We start from the raw sequence: 17,931 nt of genomic DNA, 5'->3' as shown, positions 1-17,931 counted from the left end.
GAAGGTATAGAGACTAAAGTAGACTAAATGAAAGCTAAAGTGAAAAACAAATAATATTTTAACTTCATTCTTATTTTCATCAGGAATCTTAAAAATGGTCTTGAGATTTGAAAAACTAAATGATCTTTCAAATGACACTTTTCAAAAACCAAAAAAAAAAAAAAAAAGTGAAATAAAGAAGAAATAAACTTAATTTTTAAAAGACCAAAAACAAAAAGCGAAATGGTTATTAAATGGACCTTAAATGTTTTTATGATTTTTGAAATCCCTAATAGAGTTTAGATCGTGGTTGTTATTTACTTTTTTATCTCCCTATATTGCTAATTTGAATATATGGTTCAAGATATTACAAACAGAATTTAGTATAAATTCTTGTGTTTGACATATAAACTAGATTTCGTCTTTGAAAATTGTCTAAATTTCGTGATAAAAACAATGTGAATTTTAAAGACGAAATTTTTATGTTTTCAATATATTTATATTTTGAAATTTATAATTTTAAATGCATAACCCATATCTATATCTATACTATATTAAATGGAGATATATGGGAGAATCTTTATCTTCCCATATTACCCTTTAATTTTAAACAAATTTCCATTATACACTCTCATCTCTTACCCTCCATTTGCTACGTTAGTTGCTACTTATTATTCTCTTTCATATCATAGATTAGTTACTAATTATCACTTATTCTACTTACTCCCATCCTTTCTTGTGATTGTTTGTTACGATTGTGTTTTATCAATCCTTCCTCATATTGGTAACCCACAATTTCTCCATATTTACAACATGTTGTTCCATACTTTTCCTTTAAATCTCTGCAATGGAATACAATCTTGAAGCATGATATTGGCCTTCTTTTTGTATTGTTTACACTTCCTGGTAATTTGTCTTTTTGTGATTTAAAATTGAATAGTTTGTGAAAACTTCTAATCTAAATCCAAATCCAAATTTCACGTTTTTGTTTTTCTATGTAGAGGCTAATTTCCAAATTTATATCCCTATTATTATTGTATACATAGCTCTTTTTAAGAGCATTACAAATTCTTCTCATTCTCAATTCTAAATCCATTATCGTAGAAGTTTTAGTTCAATCTACCATTGTAAATTTAGTAGTCTTTTTTTTTTTTGTTGATTTTTTAAAATTAGTAAGTTCAATTTTTCAAATTTATTTCTCTATTATTATCATATACATAGTTTTTTCAATGAGCAATGTAGATTCTTCCCACCTCATTTTGAAATCCATCATTGTAGATATTTTGATTCAATCCATCATGGTACATTATGTTTAGGCATACCTTTTGTTGATTTTTTAAAATTAGTAAGTTCAAATTTTCAAATTTTATTTGGTTGATTTTTTTAAACTTAATGTTTGATTTAGTTGCTCACATTTGGGTTAAATTGACCACTTTCATTAACATATATAGAATTATTTATTTATTGTTAAAGAAATATTAAGGTCACATATATATATTTATTTATTGTATTTACATGTTAAAAACAAAAGGAAGTTTTATATTTTAAGAAAAATAAATTAATATTTTAATATTTAAAATATGAAGGTAGTTTTTTCCTCTAATCATTGCTTTTGGTGTTGTTGTTTATATTTTTCTGTTTGAAAATTCTTAACTTAGTGGCATACTCAAAGAAAGATTCATTAAAATCATGTATCAATAAATTCAAAATGTAAATTTGATTTAACAATACAAAAAATTAAAACACTAATAAGAGAAGATTTAATTATTATAATTTTTTTAAAAAGATTTAATTATTATAATTTTAAAAAAAAAATTTAGTTATTATAATTTTTTTAAAAAATTATGATTTGGGATCTTAATGATAAGAAAACAACATTCAATTTCACTTATCAAATTTTAAGAAAAATTCACAAAAATTGTCCATATCATCAAAGAAAAAAAAAAGTCATAATAGGAAGAACCATACAATTGTTATCCATGCATATAAATTTTTTTTGTTTACGATGGGATTTTCCCTTAATAAAAAAAATGAGAAATATGCTTCTTATGATTTTTTTTCTCCCTTTTTTTCCTTCCAAAAAGCAACCATCAAAGAATTACCCCATAATCAAACTAATATTTTATGTTATTATGTCACTTTCATATCAACTATATTTCACAAATTTTATTCTAATTTAACTATATCATTGTGTATTTTAATTTGATTCATCAATCTTTTTTTGTATCTTTATTCACTGTAATATATTTATATATATTTACTGTATTTAGATATTAAAAGCTCTTGAAGTTTTATATTTTAGAACAAATAAATTAAAATATGAAGGTATTTTTATTTTTCTAAATAAATATTTTAATATGATCATAGTTTTTTACTTTGTTGATTTTGAATTTTTCTTTTAAAAAATTCATATCTTAGTAGCATATTAAAAAAAAATTCATCAAAATCAAGTCTCAAACAAACTAAAAAAGTAAATCTGAGTAACACTTAAAAAAACCTTTAAAACATGAGAAAATTTAATTATTATAATTTTTCTTAAAAAATGATTTGATAGATTGAATCCTAATATAATATAATAGGAAAACAACATCCAATTTTGTTTACAAAGAGATTTTTCTTTATTCAATGTCACAATTATTAAATATTTATTTACTTTTTTTAAATGAAGGTATATAATTATTTTGAAATATATTTTTCTCTCTTTTTTTTCCAAAAAGTAACCAACTACCCCATAATAAAAGTCATTTATATTCCTATGTCACTCTTTACCAATTTTACTTCACAAGTTCATTTCAAGTATATAATTTTGTATTTTAATTTGATTCATCCATCTATTTTTACATATTTATTTATTGTAAATTAACTTGAAACAAGAAATATTTAGTTTAACAAATTTTTTAAAAACTTTATCTACTAATTAAATTCAATGGATATTCAATTAAATTTAAATTATTTCTTAAAACTTTATGTCATAAAATTTTTTCATAAAATTTTTTAGTCATGTGTAACACACATGTCTTCCAACTAGTTATATTAAACAAGGATAAACATGTTTCAAAATACAATATATCATGTTACAAATTCAATGCCTCTTTAGCGTAACAACAATAGTTTATTAATTAGTATTAGTTTATAACTTAATTAGTATTAGCTTGTGGTCATCCTACTATTTAGTGGACAACTACATTGGTTTATAAATATAGTATCAAACACATCTAAAATAATTATTTAAATTGAAATTTAATTTCAAAACTTGATACAAAATACATATATGAAAATATGAAATACAATCATATAAGAAAAAATTTAAGTAAAGCCTTGTTGTAAAAAAAAAAAAAAAAAAATTGCATGTTACAATTTTTTTAAAAGAAATTTAGAATATAAAATAATTAGTTTCCCTTGACTAAAAGTTTGTTTAATCCAAATTGAAAGATGATAATTAGGAGTATTTATGGGTTGAGTTGAAAGACTTTTTAAACCCAAGAATTGTTCGGGTTGTAAAATTTTTTTCAACCCAAATAACTCATATTAAAAAATGAACCCAACCCAACCATAAAATATTTGGGTTAGGTTGGTTTGGGTTAACCGGGTAAAGAAGTAAAATGTAAATATGTAAAAATCTAATTTAATTATTTTCATATATTAAATTAAGATTAACAACTCAATTTTAATTTATATAGTGGAAATTTTCTTTATAAAGTACAAATAAACTACTTTTAATAGTTGTTGAAGAATAAATTATTCAAAAAAAATATTGAAATTAAATAAAATTAAAATCATTATATGCATAAATAATTGTGTTATAAATAATAAAAAATATTTTAAAGTTAATAATAAATTCGGATTGGTTCGGGTTGGTTTGAATTATATTAGGTAAACCCATGAATCAATCCAACCCATAAAATTTTTATTTATTTGAATCAAACCCAGTCAAATGAGTTAATAACCTAACCCAAACTGTACGAATTGGGTTGGGTTGATCGATTTTTTTGGATCATAATGTGTGCTAAAGAAGGGTCGTTCTTTTCAAGATAATAATAAAAATAAATAAATAAATAAAGTTGGGTCGTTATATTCATCAAATGACAGAAACACCCATGGCCTTTTGTTCGAAGCTAAGACAACAAACCACCTTTGTGCAACAAGAAAGCAACTTCCATTCCTCCAGTACCTTCCAGATTTCGACCATATAAAACCCCAACGCCAACAGAATAAAGAAATTTGGAAAAATTCCAAATCAAATTTTCAAAGAAGAAGAGAAGACGACACAGATCAGTGAGAAGCAGAAATCATCAATCATGGCGACGGAGACTTGTACACAGGCCTACGGCGAGCCCTCGTATTGGGACAATCGCTATTCCAATGAATCTGGCCCCTTTGATTGGTACCAGAAGTATCACTCCTTGGCTCCATTGATCAATCTCTATGTCTCTCGCCATCATCGCATCCTCGCCGTCGGTTGCGGCAACTCAGGTTTTCCTCTTCTCCATTTTCGCCTTTTTGGATTCATTCTTCTTTACCAGATCTGTTACTAACTGCTATCGCATTGCATTTCGACTCTGTTTGTATGAAAGAGGCGTTTTATTGGCATTATTTGTGGTTTTTTTTTTTTTTTTTGGTTATCATAGCATTTAGCGAAGGCATGGTCGACGATGGCTATGTGGATGTGGTCAATGTCGATATATCATCTGTTGTGATCGAAGCAATGCAGAAGAAGTATTGTAATCGTCCGCAGTTGAAGTGTACGTTTTTCGCTTCCTTTTTGTTTAATTGGCGTTTTATTGTTCTTCGTAATTTTAGAGGAGATATTGCCTGGTTAGTGTAGTTTGGAATTACGAGTCCTAGTTTGTTTATCTAGATTTTGGAGAAGAATGAACTACAGAAATCTATTCTATAGTTTTATATTTTAGCGTTTGGTGTGGGAAAGTGTGTTTAGGTAAGTTTGATTTCATAAATTCAAGCTATACAGACTTAGTTTGCAAGCCAAATGACCCTTGCTCTCTTACAATGAAGAATTCAAATTCATTCCGTTGCTCTTTGAAGTTGAACTGTATTATCTATATCATTGTTTATAATTAGACTGTACATGATGGGAATTTTTAAATTTAATTCATGATTCAAGTATTCATTGACGTTCCTTTATAATCGAACAGATATGACAATGGATGTTCGTAATATGAGTGCATTTGAAATATGTTCTTTCGATGCCGTTCTTGACAAAGGTGTAGTAATCCCCATGTACACAATTTCTAATTCTCTCCGTGCACTGTTATTGTGTGCGCATGAGTGTGTTGTTTTCCAATTTTCTCTCCTCAACATTTTGATTATTTCTATGTGATGTTTCCAGGTACCCTAGACTCTCTATTGGTGAGTGTTGAGTGTTTTGATAGGTTTATCTTTTCTACATTAATTGCTTATATATGGGCAACTTTTAATTTTAGTGTGGAAATAATTCACGGGAAAATGCGACTAGGATGCTTGAAGAAGTTTGGAGGTAAATCGCAACAATGGACTAGATGATTATCTTTCAGTTCTTTATTTTTATGTATAAATTTTCTTTCTTGATCTGTTCACCATATATTGAAGCAGTTGATGACAAACTATAGGGTCCTCAAGGAAAATGGAGTATATATTTTGGTAAATTCTGTAGTTAGTACTCGTCCCTGTTTCCTTGAATGTGTTTGTTAGTGTTACATGCAAGGAATAATCACTGTGTTTTGCTTCAAATCTGCAGGTTACATATGGAGCTCCCACGTATAGACTAAGTCTACTGAAACGTTCTTTCTCATTGATAAAGCTTCATGTCACAGGTCTGATCAAAACTAAATTTAAGCTATTTAGTGGTTTTAAATCGGTACAAAGTGTTCTTCGAGTCTATTTATTTCATTTTCTAGTTCAACCACAGCTGCACGGAAACACGGGCATATTTTATGCCTCTGCCCCTTATAGTGTTTCAGTTCCACACAATGTCTTTGCTTTTTTTGTAGGAGGTTTATATAATACCTAAACTTCTTAGGCATCCAAACTTGTTATGATGTGTGATCAATTTGTTATATATATATATTTGATATCACGAGTGTTCTGGTCAGTTTACGCGTACTTTGACTCATTTGATCCTACAACATTTATGTATCAAGAAAATTTGTAGGATATTAACTCTTAAGTACGTGGCCACCATAGATTGAATCAATGACCCTTAGTCCTTTATCAAGGTCATGCTCCTTATTTATCTCTAGGCCAATCTATGATGATCATATACTGAGTTCCTTTTTCTCCTTAGCACATGCTCAGATATTAATAGACTAGAGAATAAAGTCTTCAATACTGGGTTTTGACAAATTTTATAACCCACAACCTATTTGACAACTATTTATTGAATAAATTTTATTCCAATCATTGTTCTTCACTATACTTCAAGTCTTTAAACCGCTCTAGAAACACTTGTAATGACTTTCCTATCATGTCATTCTTATCTCTTATCGACAACTTGCAGAGAAATATGTTTCAGAAAAAAGGACTGACCCTCCAAAATGGGACCTCTTGAAACCTGTTCCACTTGACAACGACACGAGCCTGCTAGAAACCGTGCTTGGGCAGAATCCTGATGTGCACTATATATACATCTGTACGAAGGTCAGCATTTCGCTTTTCAATCGGTTATCCTTAAAGTTGAAAAGAGCTCCTTTCCTCCCTGTACTGTTAGAAGATGCATAAATTTTCGTTTTTGCAGTTAGTTTTCATTTTAGCTGTGATCTTACCGTCGAATTTGACTTTCTTCTTTGCGCTTTCAGGATAGTTCTTTGAAGCCAGACCAGAAGCATGATGTTGCCGTTGAGTGAGGGGAGAACCTGATAAAAGGCCAGTGTTTTCCTTTAACTGAAATGTAGGAGTTTGTTGAAGTTTTTTTCGTTCTCTAACATGATAGTATTTAAAGTTTAACTATTTCTCACTTCATTTAATCATAAATTATCTTTGATGCCAGCCTTCACATCCTCGTGACTGTCATTTGATTACATTTGAGATAGAATTCAACTCGGTCATTATAGCACAAGAAGTTTTTCATCTTGGGAAAATTGCACTGTTCCACTCATTTTGGAGCCCAAAATGACGAGTGTCCCACTTTTTAAAAACCATTGATAATTCATCATATCATACATGTGTGAAATTATCAATTTGCTCTTCCTTCAAATTCTTTTCTTCTTGTTCTTTGGCGAGCAACTTTTACGAAATTGTTTTTTCTTTTCTTTTTTAACCTTCTCTTTCCTTCTTCTTCTCCGGCGTGGCTAACTTGGGCGAAAAACCACACCTCCTTTAAATGTGAGAGGAGAGTGATCTTTGAGGAAAAGAAAAGAAAGAGCGAGATAGTGATGGCTCTTCCGCATGCGCGAGTTTATTTTGGTATTAACAAAAGATCAATTGTCATTTTTTTTTAAAAAAAAATGGGTTATTTGCTATTTTGGACCTAAATTTTGGGTTATCCATACAAATTTTCCTTTAATATTTGAGATACCATTTTTCGCCAATCGTTTTAAGGAAAAAAAACTCGAGTGTAGCCTGACACCATCTTTTGTGTAGTCCAAGTAACACCAAATAATAATCTACCTGTGATAAATTTTTATTGAATTATTTTTATTTTATTTTTAGTATGTAAAGAAAAGAGGAGTATGGGAATGGATGCAACTTAGACTGCACGTCTACACCTAATAATTGCTCTTGTTTTATTAACAAGGTGTACCGTCTACACAAAAATCGATATTGACATGAAAACAAAGATAAGACTTATGGAATAGAAGTTTTTAGATTTTGTTGTTTTGATTTTTTTTATGGGGTTTGGAAGTATTTGAGAGATTTTATTTAGTCAAAATGTAAATGTGAGAATCTTTTTTCGAAATTTAGAGTAAGGAAATCTAAGAAACCAAATTTGAGGACGAAAAAAATAGAAAAGAATAAACCATCTCTACTACCCATACAAAAATTGACCATACAATAATGTAAGAAGAATTGGCTCGAACTTTTGTACTTGTTTTTTTCTCTATTTTGTTCAATCTTGATTGTCATCTTTGTCTAGATTCAATTGAGGGCTTAAATTCAAAAACAATTGGGCGAAACATCCAAACTTTTTTTTTTTTTTTTTACCAATTTTGTTAAATTTTGTTCGTCATCTTAACCAAGATTCTACCGAAAAAGTTCAAAAAGTTGGTGATTCGAATGTGTTATTAAAAGAATATTAAAGTTTTTATTTCTATCTCAATATTGATCTAGCCTGGATGCATTGAGACAAGACATTACAAGAATTGACAAAAAGGGTACTACTTGTGAAAATAGGAAATTTTTTGTGCTATTTATGACAATTATCAAATTCAACTCTCTAGTGGAATCTTCCGCTCATGATGTGTGAAGTATGACGTTAGAAACATGGATTTGTACGTATATTTGGATTTGTATAAATAAATTAAATGCTAATGTGAGGTGGGGGACTCGAACCTTTGATCTTAAGGTTGATAGTACATACTTTATGTTAGTTGGATTATAAAAATTTGAACTTAAATGGGGTTCGGCGATTTGATGAACCTCAAACCTCTACATCAAGAGTTACTACAAGAAATCTGAGTTTTGATATCAGTTGGAAAAAACTAAAAACGGATGCACAATGTTAGTTTCTTAGTTTCTTATATATATAAAAAAAACTGATCTTTAATGTTGGTTTTAAACTGACATTGTAGGTGTATTTATAATGTCGGTTTAAAATCGACATTGTAGGTGACTCTGTCTTTTAAATCCAAACAATTTTTTGATTTTCATTTCTTTGTCTCTCTCTCCCTCATTTTCATTTCCCTCCTTCCCAAATTATCCATTAGAAAATGAAAAATAAAAGAGGTTAAAAAAGAAAAAGAAAAGAGGTTAAGAAAGAAAGATCAAAATTTTATTTCTCCATCTCTCTCCCCCAACTTCTTCTTCACGTTAACCCTACCCCGGACCAGTTGCTGCTTCCATCACACGACTAGTGTCCGGCCAACTTCTCCTTCATGCCGGTCTTCCTCTCACCCAACCTTCAACCAGCCGCTAGGCGTCACATATCTTAACTAGTTGAGTGATGTTCAATTGACCATGTAGCTTGCATTTTGTACTTGGATTTACCGGTTGTAATATTTATTATGTTATATAAAATGTGGATTCCTCTTTCATAATATTTTCTTTTTTATTTTCTGTTTTTGAAACATCGCTTGTTTCCTCCCAACTTTCTTACTATGATTTGCACAATTTTTTTTGTTATCTTCACCATTTTTAAACAAACATTTGAATTCTTAGTTAAAGTAAAAATGGAAAAATGTTTGTAAAAACTACGGCTCCATTTTATTAACATTTTTTTTAGAATTTTGTTTTTGAAGTTTATTGTATATATAATAATAAGAAGCCAATCCTCTCATTTGCATCCATTGAAATTATGACAAAAATCAGAGTGTATATGTTAAGAGCCAATCCTCAATTTTGCATCCATGGGGTTGTATGGTTCAAGTAGGTGTTACATTAATGTATATCAATAGCATGGTGAAGAACCACATGTAAACTAGATATATAAATTTTGTCTTGATGGATATTTTGCTATATATCATGAAACTTTAAATACAATTATTGTTATTTCTTAAACAAAAAAAAAAAAAAGAAAAAAAAAAGAATACAATTATTGCTATTATGGTATATATAGAAAATTTGATAATATCCATACCATCGACATATGGTGGTAACAAATAGAAGTCCTCGCAAATGGAATCTATTGCAATTCAAATAGGGTTTTGATTATAAATTTTGAAAGTATTACGTGTCACCAACATTTTAATGAATAGAATAACCACAACTGGGTCATTTACTTAATTTACCTACAATAAATGCAATATATAAAAAATCAAATCATTATAATATGAACTATATGTATGAAAGGGCCATTTGGCTTGCCAATTTCTAAAGTTGGGTATAAACAACTCAATTTCAATAGTAAACACTATCCGAATTTACACATTTATAGAATAATTTCATTCATTTTTTTTTACTTTTCATTGATGAAGTGAATACTAAAATTTTCTAAATAAAAAAGGCATATGTGATGATGAATAAGAAAATAGTATTAAGAAAAAGAAAAAAGAAGAAATGAAACGAACGTTATCCATGAAGAATATGTCAATTATTTTGTAAGAAATTTAATTAAATCAAATAAAAAAACAATTGTGTAAAATTATGAAATATTATATTAAATAATTAAGCAATATATATTCATAAGATCTAGAAGAAATGTATGGAATAATTGCAATGAAAGTTTGTATATTAAGAAAATACAATTTTAAACGGGGTAATTAAGCATGGAGAGAGTATTAATTGAGTGTAGTATTACAAAGAAATTATCTTTTTTAGAAAAGAAAAATTCAAAGTTATGACACCATATAACCAAAAAAAAATTGAAAACGTTGTATAATAATAGAATGAGTTGCAAAACTTATAATAAAAGAAGTTGCAAACAAAACAAGTTATCGATATCTATTATAGAGCTAAAATGAGCTTAGCTCAGTAGTTTTGACATGTATATTCAAGAGGTCGAAGTTCAATCCTCCATCCCACATTTAATTTTCACATATAGAAAAATGTCAAATGTTCAAATTATTTATAGAAATAGCAAAAAAAAAAAAAAAAAAAAATATTAATAGGCACTAATAGACTTCTATTAACATTATTAAATTTTGCTATTTTATGTAAATAGCTTCCCCTTTTTAATCTTAGGTTAGGGATATTTTTATTTGTAAAAATAAATTTAAACAATTTTTTCTCCCATTTTTCATATTATCTACTCAACATAAAGTTAAGAGTTTATGTTTACATTAAAATAATAATAATAATAGTTCCATCAGACATAATATTCAAACTTTTATTTAATAGAAGATAAATAAGATATTTTTGAAAGTCCGAGTTCAAATAGATACAAACTTCAATTCATTTTTTTAATTTGTTTTAAATAATATATTTCAATACTGACTTAGAGTTATGTTAAGAATGCTTAAGAAAAGAAATATGAATTCTCCGATGAATACAACCGATGCCTGATTTGGTCCTCCACTGATAATGTTTCCACCAACTGAAAAAACACAAATACAACCTTTTAATATCACATATTTAGGTGCATCTCAGACAACACCTATCTTTATGCATTCCACCAAATTGTCTAATCATAATTTGTCATGTGCTAAATTTTATTTATTTTTTTATTTTTTTTGAAATATTTTAATATTTTCTTTTATGTGAGTGGTGAAAATGATGCACAAACATAGGTGCATCTTGGAATGTATCCAAGTATTACCCATAAATAAAAACTAAAAATAATTTTACATGTACATTTTCAAAACTTAAATTTCAAAACAAAGTTTGGAAAAAACTAGATATGAGCATTGCTAATTATAAAAATGACATAATTAAATTTTTTAATACGAAAAAGTTCATAGTATATTTTAATTAACATTCATTTTTAAATTTTTAAGATGTATATTTTCATCCAATTTGTCATTTTGGTTACTAAAAATGTCTAGTCTTTTTCACTTTCAAGTTTCACAAAATAATCTTTGTGTTTTTTTTTTCTTTTCTTACAAATTAATAACATATTTTTAAGTATGTGTACTACATTGTTAATATGAGTATGATTACAAGTTGCATATATTAGAGAAGTATATTAAACAAGTGAAAATTAAATGGAAAAAAATTAACATAATAAAGATAAAAATAGTTGTTTTAAAAAAATTTAGAGACTAAAATGACGTAAAAATAAAAGTTCAAAATCCAACCTACACTTTTGTTTCCTTTTTCTTTTGTATTAAAAAAAAGTTGATGTTTTTAAAATTTAAAGCCTAAAATAATAAACCATTTTCATATATATACTTTAAATTTTCTTCTATTTTCGTTCTTGTACTTTCAAATATCAAATTTTAGTTAATGTACTCTATAAATTTTTAAACTCAAATAAAAAACTAAAAATGATATTTTAACTTAAATAATATAAAATTAAGGGAAAAAATATTTTTTTGCCCCTAGATATTTGGTTTAGTTTCAATTTGGTTCTTAAATTTCAAAATATTGAACTTTTAGCTCTTAAGTTTTGAGTTTTATTTCAATTATGTTACAATTTTACTCTTAAGACTTGAATTGTGTTTCAATTTAATTTGGTCCCTAGGTTTTAAGATCTACATTTTTAATCTCAAATTTTCAATAAATACTCACTCTCGATTTCTGATGTTAATAATAATTAATTAATTTAAAATATTATAAAGTAAAATTTTAAATTTAATTCTAGTGATAAAAATAGTGAAACTTAGTTAATTATAATTCTTTTAATTATTTTAAATGAATTAATAAACAATAATACTAAATACAAAAAATAAGTATTTAGTGAAAATCGGCAACATTTTGAAATCGAGAGACTAAATTAAAATCAAACTCAAAAATTAAAGACTAAAGATGTAACATTTTCAAATATATGAACTAAATAAAAATTAGACTCAAAACTTAGAGATAAAAAATGATATTTTTTTCTAAAATTAAAAGTTTAGAAATAAAAACAAGATATTTAAAAAAAGGTTATTGAAAGCAATGTAATGCAAAAGAGGCGTTACCGCAATCCCTAGTATGATTGGAAGAAACAGAGCAAAGGCACAACAATCCTTCCGTTTCAGTATCAAATCCACAACTTCCTCCCGATTTCGCACACCGATCGCATCCCAAATCCGCTACCGAAAAGCTCAATTTCATCCCGTATTCCCAATCCAAAGCTCCAACGCCTTTCAGATTCTCCGAATTCAACACCGTCGTGTGATGCGAACAATCCAGAATGTTCATACTCATCAACTTCACCGTATCGTATCCAGTGAAACAGCACGGCGGCGAACTACTGTTCGTCAACAGATGGAACACTCGGAACGCATTGCAAGCCCCGTACAGTTCATCGCAGGAATGGCCTGAGAAATTGAAGCAGAGGTACTTGTAGTGGTTCAGGATTGGAGAGTCGATCGAGCAGTTGAGGAGAGCGAAGACGGTGTCTGGCGACGGCGGAATGATGATCGATTGGATGTCGGTCATGATGAAATCGTGGTGCGGTTGGAGGATTGAGCAAGTCGACATCGCTGGATCGTAGATCACCATGGATTGCTTGTCGTAATCGATGGATTGGACTTTGTAACTGCCGGAGGGAGTGAGGAAGAAGAGATCTGTAGAGCAGTTGAACATGCGGCGGAATTGAGGCGCTCCGCAGCCGTCGTCGATTCCGAAGGGGTATTTGATCGGAATGTTGCCGCAGGAGGCCCGGCAAGGCGAGGCGAATGTGAGAGAATTAGGTGAAAGTATTGCTGTCAGTAGGAGGAGTAGTGGCCATGGAAATGTGAGATTCCGGTGGCCGGAGATGGCGGAAAGCGGTAAGGACGCCATGAAGTTCATGAAAGTAGTAATAATTTCTGGTACTGAGAAACTCAATGGAATGGTTGATTAATTTGATTTTGAAGGAGGAAGAGGAGAACAGCTCAGAGCAAGGAATTGAGAATTTCGAGGAACAATTATGGACTGAAATTACGGTGTTTGCTCCATAAACTTTTCGAGGTAAATTTCTCTTTTTAGTTTTATTATTATTATTATTATTATATTTTGTTGGTTTAAAATGAACTAATTGGAATGATAGCCGGTGCCTTGCTCACTTACTTATCAATTATATTTGGATAAAGAGATCTTTTTGTATGTATGATCAAATTTAGTTTCATTAATATCGAATGATGTCAATTATTGACTATATTTGGATAAGGAGATTTTCTTCCGATGCATCACAAGGTAACTACTAATGTTAAATCACTCATTCGCGATCCCAAATATTACCTATTGCAAATTTATGAAATCTTGAATATGATTTCACGTTCGAAAAAAGTTACAAGATTTTAAATTTTGTGAAGAAAAATTTAGAACTCGTTTGGATTGACTTGAGAAAAAAAAATTCAAAAAAGATCATTTTTATTTAAACACTTTTGATAAAAATGGTTGAAAATACTCTTCAAAATCTATTTGAGTAGTTACTAAACACTCTAGTTTTTTCTAAAAGGACTTATTTTTCTAAGTTAAAATTCACTTTTAGTCCTTAAACTTTTATAAAAATAACGATTTAGTTCCTAAAATTTGGTTTGTAACATTTTAGTCCTTGAACTTTAATATAATAATTTAGTCCCTATACTTTATAATTTGCAACAATTTAGTTTCTAATTTAGAAATTAATAATAAGATTTCATGATATTTCATGCATAAATAAAATCGTTAAATTGATTAGAGACTCAATATTTTTGCAAAATATAAAATCTACATCATAAAATATTAAAAATTGACATCAAATTTTGATTGATTTTTTTTGTGTGATGGACTAAATTGTTACATATTAAAGTTTAGAGACCAGATTGTACAAATTTGAAAGTACAGGGATTAAATCGTTACAAACTAAAATTCAGAGACTAAATTGTTATTTTAAAAAAAAATTCAAGGACCAAAAATGATTTTTCATATTTTTTAAATTAAACACTTGAAAATGCATTCCAAACATATCGTTAATGTTGGTTAATACTTTGTGATGTAAACAAAAGGTTAGTTTTCATTGTCTTTAAAATCTAAGTATTTGGGTCATTGGTAAAAAGAAAGAAAAGAATCTCTGGATTTTTTTTTCTTATACATCCTGTCATAAGAGTATAACTTGATTTTTGAGTGTCTTCCCTGTTTAGTCCAACTTGAACCTTGTTGAATGTATACTTTTGATTAAAAGGTCAAAGATGTAAATCATTTATACCCTAAGTATTAAAAAAAAAAAGGAAAAAAAATAATCTTATTTATTATCTTCTCTATGCTAGGCAGTTTAGGTGACTTGACTTTACAATTATTTATATCTATATATATTAAAAGGGTCAATAAGGGAAAAAAAATTCTCTTCCCTTTTTGCCCTTAAAGTATTTAAGAATTCTAATTTTATCCTCACAATCCTTCTGGTAAGAATTCCTTAAGCAAACACATCTCCTGAAAAAAGAATATCACACATTTTCAGCTTGATGCATCATTTCACATAATAACTAAATTTTATATAGACACATTCCTTGACATTATAACTAAAAATTTTATAACCAATTTTTTATAGTATAAATACAAACTTTTTTGTTTTTCCTTGTCTCTATCTTCATTTTCGAAATTTCCTATGATTTTGATTTTTTTTTTTTAAAATGATAGTATTGAAGTTTTCATTCTCCATTTCAAGATAATCGTAATTCTCCTCCATATCTTCGTTTTATTAGTTTTTCAGTGGATTTCTGTTGCCACCCCTCATCTAAGGCTCTAATTAGACGGTGAAGTCTCTAAGGAAATTATCTAGAGCTCTTCCATTCGTAATGGAGACCGATGAGTTTATTCTCTCTTAAAAGAATAAAAGATGTTAAGTAAAAAAGGATTGAAAAGATGAAAAGATTTGTGGAGACATTTTCTATATTTCCATCAAAATTGAAGACTACTAATATAAAGAAGCATAGATTCAGAGATGTAAAATTATATACATATCAAAATAACACTACACAATGATTAACAATCCAACAAAAGAAAACAGAGTAAAAAAAATTATGATACTATGACTTATCATTTAGTTTGGATTGATAAGATACATTGGGTTTCGGGGTTAAAAGAAATTTCTACTTTTTTTTTTCTTTTTTAATTTTGATATAAATAAATATATATTATATCCCTAATTTTAATTATCTGTACCTTTTCTTGTTATTTTTATATGTTACTTTATTTTATTTATTTATTTTACATGTATTCTAAGAAAAGAGAACAAAAGGGGCATGGTTGGGTAGCAAAGAGAGGAGGGAAAAAACAAGGTACAATCACGTCCACATATAATTAAAAACAACTATGTTTACAATCCGTCCACATATAATTTGATAAAATATATTCATTCTTTTTTCCTTTTTTTTTTCGTCTTTAGCTGGATAAATAATTATCCACGACATAATAGGATTATTTTATCTTATTTTGTCTATTCTCTTATCGATTTTATTTTACAAATTTCATTACAATTACATCACATGTATTTTATTTTTATTTAATCTCATCTACTCTATAATTTTTTTCTTTGCTTTTATTCATGTCCAATATTTTAAAGTTAAACTCAGTTAGTTACAAGTATAATTATTCAAAAGTCTTATTTCTGCATTAAAAATTATGTATCAAAATTTTGACCGCAATTTTATTATTTATATTCTGATTTGAATGAATAAGTAGATATATTTAATTTTCACAATTTTAATCTTTATTTTAAAAAGTAGAATCATTATCAAATCATTGGTTGTTATAAAACTTAGATTGGTTTGGTTATTTTCACCATTCAATTTTATTGGGCCAATGATTAAAAAATGTTTCATTTCTAAGTTAAAATAAAATATGTGAAAAATCCAAAATTACATGATATAATTTTTAATAAATATATTGTACAATAAGCAATAAATATATAGTTTTACATTCACAATAAATATATATTTTTAGGTACATTCTTTTTTACTTCGTTTGATGATAATTATTTACTAATTAAACTCAAAGAAAAAAAAATCTCAATCAAAATTTAAATTTTATCATAGAAGTTTTGCATATTTTATGACATAAACATCATAAACATTTCAAACCACGTGGAAAAACAAATAGTTTTCAAGTTAATTCAAACAGTTCTACTCAAGGGTGAGTAAGAACTCCTGCTAACTTGGAGTTTGGTAGTCAGTAACTGTCTCAATGTTAATCACTATTAAACCTACTTATCTTATTTAAAGTACTATGTGTGATTGAAATGAAATTTGAATATTAAAAGTTGAAGATTAAATTTGATTAGTAAAATAGAACGAAACTCAAAGTACTCAACCAAATTGTTGTTTTAACATTTAATTCTTAACCAATACTTTTAATTACTAAAAAGGCTAGAATCCTTACCTAAAACCACAAAAAGAATTTATAAAATACAAAACTCAATCACAAAATTAATCAACCAAAGAATCCAAAAAAAAAAAAAAAAAAAATTGCTAAAGAAATAGTGAATTTACAATTCATCAACTTTTAAAATTTTAAATTGAAGGAGAGAAACCTTAATTCGTATTTATTTTATAGGAATAAAGCTGCCGTTCATCTTTTTCAGTCTATTCCAAATTTTAATTATATAGTAAATAAAAAATAAAAAATAAAAAATAAAAAATAAAAAAGAATTAATTTTCATTTGAAGGTAAAAAGAAATAATTGATCTTATGATGTATTTAGGGAGGAAGGCAATAGACGGTCACACCGTTTTAGACCGTTGGAGAAGGTGGCGGTAGGGGAGACATCATACGAAGATGGTCAAAAAGGTTTAAAAGGAAGCTCCACAATGACAATGGGCCATACTTTTGACTATTCTTCTCCCTCTCAATCAAAATCCTTTCCCGAGTTAAATTTGTAATACCTTTTTAGTCCTTAAATTTTAAAAAATAAGTGTGTTTAACCCTTGAGTTTTTATAACATAATTTTTAGTTCTCGAATTATAAAAAATGGGTGTATTTTGTTTTTTCATTATGTACCATTTTAGTCATCAAATTTTTTGGAATAGGCTTTGAAAGATCCTTCTAGTATTTTCTTTTGATTTACAAGAAAAAAAATGCAAGACCTTTCTTCAACCTATTTTTAAAAATTAAGGACTAAAAACATACATTTTGAAAACTTAAGAGGCGTTTGGAGCAACGAGTTGGTTATTATAGTATTATGTTATTATAGTTAGGTTATAATAATTTGTTTTTGGGATGTGAATTATTTTAGTTTGGGTTATGATAGTATGGGCTTGAGGCAAGGATAGATTTAGTGGGCCTGGAAAGCTCGAGCTCCTATCAACTTTATGCTCTTTAT

At 27.9% G+C, this 17,931-nt stretch overlaps 2 protein-coding genes and 1 long non-coding RNA gene across 5 annotated transcripts; 2 read left to right on the top strand and 1 right to left on the bottom strand.

Moving 5' to 3' along the window:
* Positions 1 to 4,076: 4,076 nt before the first annotated feature.
* On the top strand, positions 4,077 to 7,248 carry LOC120072743 (S-adenosyl-L-methionine-dependent methyltransferases superfamily protein). 2 transcript variants are annotated; one of them, XM_090310722.1, is made up of 10 exons: positions 4,077 to 4,452; positions 4,608 to 4,721; positions 5,133 to 5,201; positions 5,327 to 5,346; positions 5,421 to 5,473; positions 5,586 to 5,616; positions 5,714 to 5,789; positions 6,473 to 6,612; positions 6,771 to 6,862; positions 6,962 to 7,248. In XM_090310722.1, the coding sequence occupies exons 1-9, from the start codon at positions 4,278 to 4,280 to the stop codon at positions 6,816 to 6,818; spliced, it is 726 nt and encodes a 241-aa protein (XP_090166848.1). In that variant the 5' UTR covers positions 4,077 to 4,277; the 3' UTR covers positions 6,819 to 6,862; positions 6,962 to 7,248. The 2 variants fall into 2 exon arrangements, with proteins under 2 accessions (XP_090166848.1, XP_038881154.1); XM_039025226.2 differs by lacking the exon at positions 6,962 to 7,248 and having other exon boundaries at positions 6,771 to 6,960.
* Positions 7,249 to 10,868: 3,620 nt separating this feature from the next.
* Positions 10,869 to 13,518, bottom strand: LOC120090426 (wall-associated receptor kinase carboxy-terminal protein). The gene is made up of 2 exons (XM_039048088.2): positions 12,627 to 13,518; positions 10,869 to 11,101 (listed from the first exon to the last, which is right to left on the bottom strand). Exons 1-2 carry the CDS (start codon positions 13,441 to 13,443, stop codon positions 10,992 to 10,994), a joined length of 927 nt encoding a protein of 308 aa, XP_038904016.1. The 5' UTR covers positions 13,444 to 13,518; the 3' UTR covers positions 10,869 to 10,991.
* LOC150038338 (uncharacterized) lies at positions 13,284 to 17,600 on the top strand. 2 transcript variants are annotated; one of them, XR_016524314.1, is made up of 3 exons: positions 13,284 to 13,421; positions 13,509 to 13,602; positions 17,314 to 17,600. It is a non-coding gene; the product is annotated as an uncharacterized LOC150038338 (long non-coding RNA). The 2 variants fall into 2 exon arrangements; XR_016524312.1 differs by lacking the exon at positions 17,314 to 17,600 and having other exon boundaries at positions 13,509 to 13,821.
* Positions 17,601 to 17,931: the final 331 nt, after the last annotated feature.

This window comes from Benincasa hispida, chromosome 1 (assembly GCF_027475165.1).
Source record: "Benincasa hispida cultivar pf3 chromosome 1, pf3_genome.v1.1, whole genome shotgun sequence".
Classification (NCBI taxonomy): Eukaryota; Viridiplantae; Streptophyta; class Magnoliopsida; order Cucurbitales; family Cucurbitaceae; genus Benincasa; species Benincasa hispida.
The sequence above is the reverse complement of the archived record's forward strand: the minus strand, read 5'-3'. Positions and strand labels throughout refer to the sequence as shown.